The sequence below is a fragment of the Helobdella robusta genome (assembly GCF_000326865.2).
Source record: "Helobdella robusta unplaced genomic scaffold HELROscaffold_13, whole genome shotgun sequence".
NCBI classification, from domain to species: Eukaryota; Metazoa; Annelida; class Clitellata; order Rhynchobdellida; family Glossiphoniidae; genus Helobdella; species Helobdella robusta.
Window position 1 is genome coordinate 634,228 of NW_008703718.1, and position 9,379 is coordinate 643,606.

The 9,379-nt window shown below is 27.4% G+C and overlaps 1 protein-coding gene across 1 annotated transcript; it reads left to right on the forward strand.

Moving 5' to 3' along the window:
- Positions 1-979: 979 nt before the first annotated feature.
- Positions 980-8,070, forward strand: HELRODRAFT_73543 (hypothetical protein; the record flags this gene model as incomplete). Its single annotated transcript, XM_009014107.1, has 14 exons — positions 980-1,055; positions 1,875-1,959; positions 2,313-2,402; positions 2,988-3,076; positions 3,168-3,256; positions 3,880-3,950; positions 4,755-4,919; positions 5,491-5,626; positions 6,403-6,488; positions 6,993-7,077; positions 7,157-7,227; positions 7,416-7,484; positions 7,628-7,814; positions 7,885-8,070. 14 exons carry the CDS (start codon positions 980-982, stop codon positions 8,068-8,070), a joined length of 1,485 nt encoding a protein of 494 aa, XP_009012355.1.
- Between the last annotated feature and the right edge of the window lie 1,309 nt (positions 8,071-9,379).

The window sequence follows — 9,379 nt, forward strand, 5'->3', positions numbered from 1 at the left end:
GACTTATAGATATTTCATATAACACAAAATTGCTGTAGTCCAATTTGGACAGTATCAAACACCGTGCAGGATCACTAGCCAAAGCGGTAGAAAGCAACTCTACTAATATATCATATTTCTCTTAAATAATTATTACGGGATTTTGCTATGGACGTAATGTGATTTGAATAACTTAATTTTTTTTATCTAGAACTAATCCAAGTGTCTTTAGTGTGACAGATATCGGGACTAAGGTGTCTCCTATAGTTGGGCTGATGTTAAGTTATGAACATTATTTATTAAGTACAAAGACCCCGGTGTTATGAGTTTGGTTTTATTTGAATTGAATTGTAGATAGTTATGTAGAAACAATTCTTCCATTGATGCGATGCACGTGGTAAGGATGTTGATATTTCAAGGAAGATCTTTATGTTTGATTATATATAGAGTTGAGTATCATCTGCTTATTGATGGTAACGTATGCCATAATTTTCAATGATCCTATGTAATATATATATACATATTACATATATATAAATATATATAAATATAAGTATAGAGTATAAATTGAAGAGGGCCAAGGATAGAACACTGAGGTATCCAAAACGTAGAGTAGAGTAGAGTAGTTAGAATTAGAATTATTATGAACAACAGAAAAAAACGATTGTGTGAGAGAGGTAAGAAGATAGGCAAGAATCAGTAATATTAAAAGATTGATCTAGCCTCGAGAGAATAGCGTGATCAACAGTGTCAAAAGCAGAGGAGCGTTCAATTGGCAGATATAAGGTAGGGCAATTTCAGTTTAAAATTTCTTGGTAGAAATTAAATAAATTATTAAACATAAGCCTTAACCTGGACATGTTTTTTTCATTACATGTCAAGCACGGATTAACACATGTGCCCAACCTTGTTGATATGTAAAGCCAGAAAGCTATTTAGCCCATTTGACTTAAGTCTTACACTGGCTGCGTTTATTTTTTAAAATTGAACTTAAGTAGTAATGGTCGGGACGTGCGTTGTTGGATTTCTGTTTGCAGTTGTTGTTAGATGGTTGATATCCCTTCATGATTATTCAGGTACAGTTTTTTAAATTATTCCAAATTAGCTAACCTAGACATTCAGCATTGTTCGTGCGGTGATCGTTATGCTGATGTGTGTGAATGTAGTCAGTTGTACAACGTCACTACACTACATTGTAGTATTGTGTAGAGAAGAAAGTGTTGCTGTTGGTTGTTACAATGTAATCTTAGTGTAACTCAAACTAAGTTAAGCATATTAGCTTCATTTATTCATTAGCTTACCATTACATTACTGTTTTATTATAAAATAAGAAGGGTTAGCTGCCCCACACGATACAACCTGTCCCAGGATTTATTTTTAACTTATTAAAAATGCTCTTATGCTTATCTTATCTAAATCTAATAAAGTATAAATTAACTAATATTGTAATATTTCAAAAATTAATATCAGCATTGAAGTGTGTGTAGTATGTAGTGCGCCACCCACAGTATAGTAGGTAGTTAGTTACTTTAAAATTTAAAGTTTAAATATAAAGATAAAAAAGTAAATAAACTATATTGTGGAACACTTAGGAAATAACAAGATTTACTTTTATAATTATTATTTTAGTATAACAAGTAATGTTCTTCAATGAGATCATTGATTTGTTATGTTCGACTTAAATGTTTAATAATTTATATTACTGTGACGTTATCTGACATTCCTACAACAATTTAATTCTTTTTCACTTAAAAAATCATTCATCTCAATCTATCTCATGTTTTTTTTCTAATTGAAAGAATACCTAATTTTTGGTTATAATTTGACTCTTTATCTGTAGTGATTATTTAATCTAATGTTTCAAGAAATAATTTTTCATGAATGAATCTGTCTAGGATATGGTAAGCCACCCTTATTTGGCGATTTTGAAGCCCAGAGGCACTGGATGGAAATAACTTATAATCTGCCTGTACATGATTGGTTATACATACTTTTTCTATTTGATTTAATGTTTACTCTTGATGTCATGTCATGAAGCATTCATTTATTTATCATCATGGGACATAAGTAGGATTGACTATTTTTTCTATTTAATTTAAGTGAATCTTTTCTGTTTTTTGTGGTTGTAATATATTTATAATATATTTTAAAATATCAGAAATTTTGCTAATTCAAATGTTTAGTTTAGAGAGAAATTTTTTGACAAACTGAATTTCCAGAAAAGTTTAAAGTTGTTTCAATTTACTGTTGATTTTTTTATAATGTAACTTAAAATGTTATATTTTGTGATGTGTTCCTTATTATTTCATGAGATATTATTTTATTATCCTTAGGTACAGACAAACTCCATCCAATGATTTGTTATACTGGGGACTTGATTATCCACCTCTAACTGCTTACCATAGTTTCATTTGTGGCTACATGTTAGTTTCATCCAACTCTGCTCTAGTTATATTTTCACACTTTCAATACTTGTGTCAATTAATTATAAAATTTGTGATGTAAAATTACATTGATGTATTAAAGTTATTCACAAATGATGCAATATTTTGATGTGTGATTAAGGTTTATGGAGTAAAAAATAAAGCCATAAAAATTACTTAATTAATTAAAATAAAAAATGAAAGCAATAAAACAAAAATTAAAAAATATAGCAATAAAAATTACTTAAAATTAATCAATACATTTTGCTTTAATTTTATATGATTGATAGTTCATCAAACAAAATTACATACATGATGTAACTGTTGGAGGACACTCTTTGCTTCAATTCAACTTATATTGAATATTAATGTATGGATTAAAAGCAGTATAGCAGGATATTTTCAGAAATTAGATTTGAAAAAATGTAAAATTACTAAAAAGAAAACTTTATTTATTAAAATTTGGTTAATTTTTAATAGGTGAGTTATTGATTTTTTTTATGCAATTGTCACAGCAACCAAAATATAACAGTGCATCTTCAATTAAATTTTCTTATAACGACGTTTGTATTATTAAATTCAAAGACAAAGCAAAATGAATTCTTCATGGATTGAGTTAAATAAATCACAAGGAATTCAAGATGCTGATCAAAAGTTGTTCATGAGGTTATCAGGTTAATTCACGCTCTTTTATTTCTAACTAAAGTATCAACTTATCAACATTTTCGAGACAAACTACATTACTTCATCTCTTTGTTTATACAGTGATTGTACCCGATGTTTTGTTATACATGCCGGCCGTTCTCTTCTATTTTCTCAAGTGTTGTAAGTCAACATCATCTTACAAGAAAGAGGTTTTTCTTTTTATTAGTTTTCTCAAACAATCTCATGATCAATGTTTTTATGTTGGACGTTTCATTTAATTTCTAATACATTCAGATTTATTATTTTAATCCATGAATTGTCTCAATGACTTTTAATGTATCATTTTCTACATGTTATAATCATACATGTCAATGAGAATAATAAATGGCCTAATTTTTTTATTAAATTTCTTTCTTTGTATTTTTTGTTTAGCTAAAACTTTTTCAGAATATTTTTTTAACTCATCAACCAATTTACCGCTTTTTTTAATTAATCCTTTTTTGATTTTTAAACATTTTTATATTCTTGTTAAATGCATACTACTTAGCTTACTACTTTTATCTTTGATGAGTTCAATATTTCAACCTTTGAATGGTGAGTATCTTTACTCATTACATTGCACAAATTTCAGCCATAAATTTACAATATTGCATAAAACCTAGCAGTCACAGGAAATATAATTTGGAAGTGAAACTTGCTTAAAATTAACTTCTACCTCATTAATGTTAATATATTGTAAGTTTTAAAACAGCTAATTAGAAATAAAATGATTTCATTTGAGGGGTGGGAGAGAATTTTTATTATCATTAATTATTTTATTTCCTGATTGTAGAGTGGTATGCACGGAGCATTCTTGATGTTACTCTATCCTGGCCTAATGCTCATAGATCATGGACATTTTCAGTAATATTCTGTTCATTTTTTAATTCCTGGTTCTATTTCTATTGGTTTTTTGTTAGGAGTTTTTATTTAATATTTGTTTTTTGTGTTTATTAATGGACGTGGTTGACTCATTATTCGTGGATGGTTTAAAAGGGATGGATCATGATGCATTCAGCTGGACAAGATAATCAAATTGTTAACATTTCATGGGAAACCACTTGAAATTACTAAAGATTGAGTGAAAGGTTATTATTACGAAGATGTTAGTACGAGAATCCGTTGAAACTGGCATTCATGTTATTATGATTTTCATTGGCAAGATGGGGTGCAGTCGATGCGTTTTAATAATTGACTTTGCTAAGAAATGAAATTTATGTGGTCTGTTGTTTTAATAAGCCAAGGTGTGAGCACTGATTTCATACCTTTTGGTAGGATAATTGGTAGATTTTAAGAAATCAGATGATTGAATTGAACAGTGATGAAACAAAATGGCAATTGCGCTGATTTGATAACGAAACTATAAAACATATATGAAGCGTAACATTTTTAGCGGAATGATTGTATCTGTAATTAGATTGATAAGAAAGGTAACGAAAATTTCTTGAAAACAGACTTGTATATTTTGCTCTGTGCAGTAAATGAAAAAGTTCATGTTGGAATACAATAGATGAGCCAGAGTTCTTCATAACATTTACATTTTCAAGCCCAAAAGTGATAACATATTGAAAAGAAATTAATTTTGACTTGATTTAATTAATGTTATAATTATTATGTTTTGTATTTTATTTGGCAAAAAATATTTCAAGTTCAATTGTTTCTATTCAGGTATAACTGTATAAGCCTTGGTCTGTTTCTGTGGTCAGTGAATATGATGTGTTGCAGTCAATTATTGTCTGCTGTTTTGTTTGTTCTGGCAATTAATTACAAACAGATGGAGTTGCACCACGCTCTAGTTTTTTTCTTTTATTTGTTAGGAAGAATTACTTTTTCGTACAAAGACTCCTATTGGCAACGGTTTGTTATGCATGTTTAACATTTAATAACCACCAAATTATTCATTATCTTAGATTTGTAGTTTATTTTTGGAAACCATTAGTTTGACTGAGGTTGTACTGTTTAGCTTAATCTGGTACTTTAGTTTTTACCATTAAATTTATGATTTACTCAAGCTTTAAGTTTTTCTTAAGTTTCTACTATTAAATTTTGCATTCCCAAGTTTGATATTTTGAAAAAATATACTTTTTTTGTGAAGCAGTGAAATAAATATCAGAAAACTTCAGCAAATATAAATTTAAACCCATAATGGTGGGCTTTATTTTATAGCTTTGGTATTTTTTAAATTTTTAGTTTCAGGTTAATCTTTCATAATGATCTTGCAATATTATTATTATTATTATTATTATTATTATTACTGTTATTATTATAATTATTATTGTTATTATTATTATTATTATTATGTTTATTAATGTAGAGTACTCTGCATTCCACGTTAGTTAATGACCTAATTTATGAATTTTATTTTTTTTTTTAAATCCGTTAACAACAAAATATTGAACTTCAGTCTGAAGAACCTGATAAAGTTGAGTTTGGTGGTCATAGTAACATTTTCGTTGTGCTGGTTTCCTTTTTGTTGGAGCATTGCATCTATTCGTCACGTTCTCGTACGATTATTTCCATTCAACAGGGGTTTGTTTGAGGTTTGTAATTTCAGGATGTGCGGTTTAATCTTGAAAACAAATGTAGTTATATCCAGTCACTCAAATTTCATAGAGCTATTCATTTTTTATTTATACAAACTTCTTTTTTGAATGTTGTTTTTTCTTAATACTTTTTGTTATCATACAATAATGCTTAAATTGATGTTTTATCACTCTCTCTCTCTCTCTCTCTCTCTCTCTCTCTCTCTCTCTATATATATATATATATATATATATATATATATATATATATATATATATATATATTCTGTTTGAACTTTTTTTATTGTATGGTTGGCAAGTTTTTAGGTTTATTCCCAGTTTTGAAGTGTTGACCTAACTATCTGCTTATGAGTTTGAATAAAATATGTAAAATTGCTACTTAGATATTCATATGTACTAATAAATTTAATTTTAAAGCATAAATGACGATCTATTTTTGTCCTTTAGTTTGGATTGCAGTGAGATTGCTACCATTTTATCACAAAACTTGAAGGTTGCTATAAAGAACTTAATCTAAATAACGCATGGATCTTTTTTATTTTTTCAATTATTTTTTTATTGCGAAAAATTGAAAATACTTTTTTCGCCTATTGAGGCATACATGAATCAATCTCATTGTTCATTTCCAACTCACTGAATGCATGATTCCATTGGACAACTCATTGCTTGGCCTTTTACAATTGCTCCTGATTATATCGTGGTGAAGATGATGAACAACTTTTTTATACAGTACATTAATATTTTAGACTCGTTTTATTTTTTAAAAAATTCAGGACAAAGTTTCCAATTTTTGGTGTTCGCTATCTCTCCTGGTAAAATTGAAACAGAAATTTTCAGAACAACAACTGATTAATATAAGGTTTGTTCAACTAAGTGCTGAGTACATTTTAAATTGCTAAATTACTTAATATTTTAAACTAGCAATGATTTTTCCAATGTGTCCTAATAGAGACATTCATATAATATTTCACCGAAATTTGACATTCGGCTTTGGTCATTTTTAGACGGAATATTCCAATGTTTAAATTTTCATTTAAACCGTCGTTTTTTTAACAGTAATTGTTGAATATTATTAACAGAATATTTACCTTGGCGATAACAACTGTTAAAACATATGAATTTGAACAAGAGATTGAATATAATCTCAATAAAAAAGGGTTTTTTTTCTCAATAACTTGTTTTTCATTCTAATAGATCAATTTTTTTGAGATTGTGGGTTTTTTAAGTATTCGGTCTTCGTTGCTTTGGCCGAAAAGTGGATCAACTATTCGGTCAAATTCACTATTCGGTGCATCTTTAGTTCCTAATGAAATTTTAAGTTTAAATTTTCAGATAATTATCAGTATGATAAAATTTATTTCAGTTTGGTAACTACCTTGTTTGCATCCTTACCTTCATTATTCTGCCTTTTTCTCAAGCCGTCAATGAAGCAATTCAAATTATCACTTGTTAGTTATATTGATTTTAAGATCAAGTTTATTTATATTCATTATACTAAATAATTACTAATTTATTTGGTTTTTAAAGTTTAACGTCTCAATGTGCTTTTTTCTATTTTCTTATCAAGTCCACGAGAAAACCATTCTTATAACTGCTATGTAAGTTATTCTTTAGCAAACAAATATTATTTTTAAAATTTCGTTGTTGTTATTCAAGTTTTTTTGGTGTAAAAACGTCTGGTCATTTATAGTTTGTTATGTATTGGTATTAAATTTTTGTAATAAGAATAACCAAAATTAATAGTATTAATATACATTTTGCATATAAATATTGCTCTTCTATCCAGATCATCCATTGTGATTTATCTTGATCATAAGAAAGAAGTTTCTTGGTTTCTCATCGTTTCAACATTTAGGTTATACTGAGTTGAAATTATTTTAAAAAGTGTTAAGAATGTAGTCCATTTTAAATCATTCACTGAATGTTACTAATTTTATTTATTATAGGTTTTTGAATGTTATAAGTCATTTATTAACCTGTTGTTGTTGACTTATTTAGTATGCTGCCGCTGTTTGTGAAAGATAATCTTGTCATTCCTGCTATTTCGTGTTCTTTAATATTCTACATACTGTCGAATGTTAACATTCTTTCAAACAAGCCAACACTCTTTCAACAACGGATGATGTCAGATTTTTGTGGAGAAAATAATTACTCAAGCAAATACTCGTCAATATCCGATTTACTCGTAAGTTGAAGTATTTTTATAAATATGTTATTGGAAATTATTTTACCATACTTGATTTTGAATTTCACAGGTACATCTATCTCTTATCTCCATGACGTTAATTACCATTATTGTTTTAATGTTACAACCTCCTTCACATCTTCCTGATCTGTTTACAGTTTCTGTTACATCATTTAGTTGCCTTCATTTTATCATGTTCTTAATTTATTTTAATTGTCAGCAACTAAGAGATTTTGTTAAAGTCAAAGCTAATTAGTTTTGGACTAATTTGATAATATTGGTTATTGAATTTTTGTTGTAAAAAAATAAAATCATTTGTCTGCTGTAAAATAGCAACCAATAAAATTTTCTAACGTTTATACCCTTTCGGGTATAGCCGTACTACGAATTACTAACGAAATTTAGATTTAGGCCAGTTGATATATATAGAATATATACCTATATATTCTATATATTTAAGCCAGTCTAATAATTTTTTACGCTCGTCCAATCCCACGAATCTCTAAGTATAATTGCCAATTTGCGCCTCACCGTATATATTCTATTGATTAAAAACATGAATATCTAATATATCTATTGTAAATATATTTGTATATATATATATGTATCTAATATATCAATAACATATATAGAGATTATAATATATAAATATCTTTTAGAAACAAAATGTAACAATATCATTGTATCTTGACCATTGACCATAAATTAAAGGTCTTTGCACAAAACGTAAACACTCTATTATCGATAACTCTTGTGTTAGTTATTGAGGGGTTTAATTGTTTTATTTATTTATTTTTCAATTTAATTCAATAGTTTGGTTAATAAAAGCTGTCTACGAATTAAATTGTTAAAAGGTCGTTTTTCAGCGTTTCAACGACATAGCCTTTATTACATTTTTTTAATTTAAACTAGAATCAAAACTATGAAAAAATTTAAAAAAGCCAACATGAGCATGCATAATAATAGTAATTAATAATGAAAAAATTAAAATGATAGTAAAATTATTTTTTTTCTGTAAAAATACCCCAAAAAGTATTAAAATGACAACCACAATAACATAACCCAAAAAGGAAAAAGCACTACTAATTGAATTAAAATTTAAATTAATTATTAAATAAATCTACAGCAAAATTCAACTTCTTCTCTTTTTATCTTGACTACACTACAACAGCTAGCCTAACTCCAATGTTAAACTCTAATCTTACAGTCCTAACTAAACTACTTTCTTTTATTTTATTAAATATTAATTTAATTTATTTAAATATCAGGTATAGTTGTAAGTCTGTATGCTAAATAACTAATAAGATTAATAATAAAACAAAAGATCCTCGTCCTATTCCTGAGCTCTGATGATGATCTGTATATATAATAGATATGATATACTATAACTTTACACTACTGAACACAATGAATATAATACAGACACACACACACATATATATATATATATATTATATATATATTAAATAATCAAATAAATCTGATCTTTGATTTTTATGTTATTTTGTTTTACTTTTGCAGCTTCAATTTGTTAATCTAGCCTGCCAAGCTGTTTGTTTTCCAAC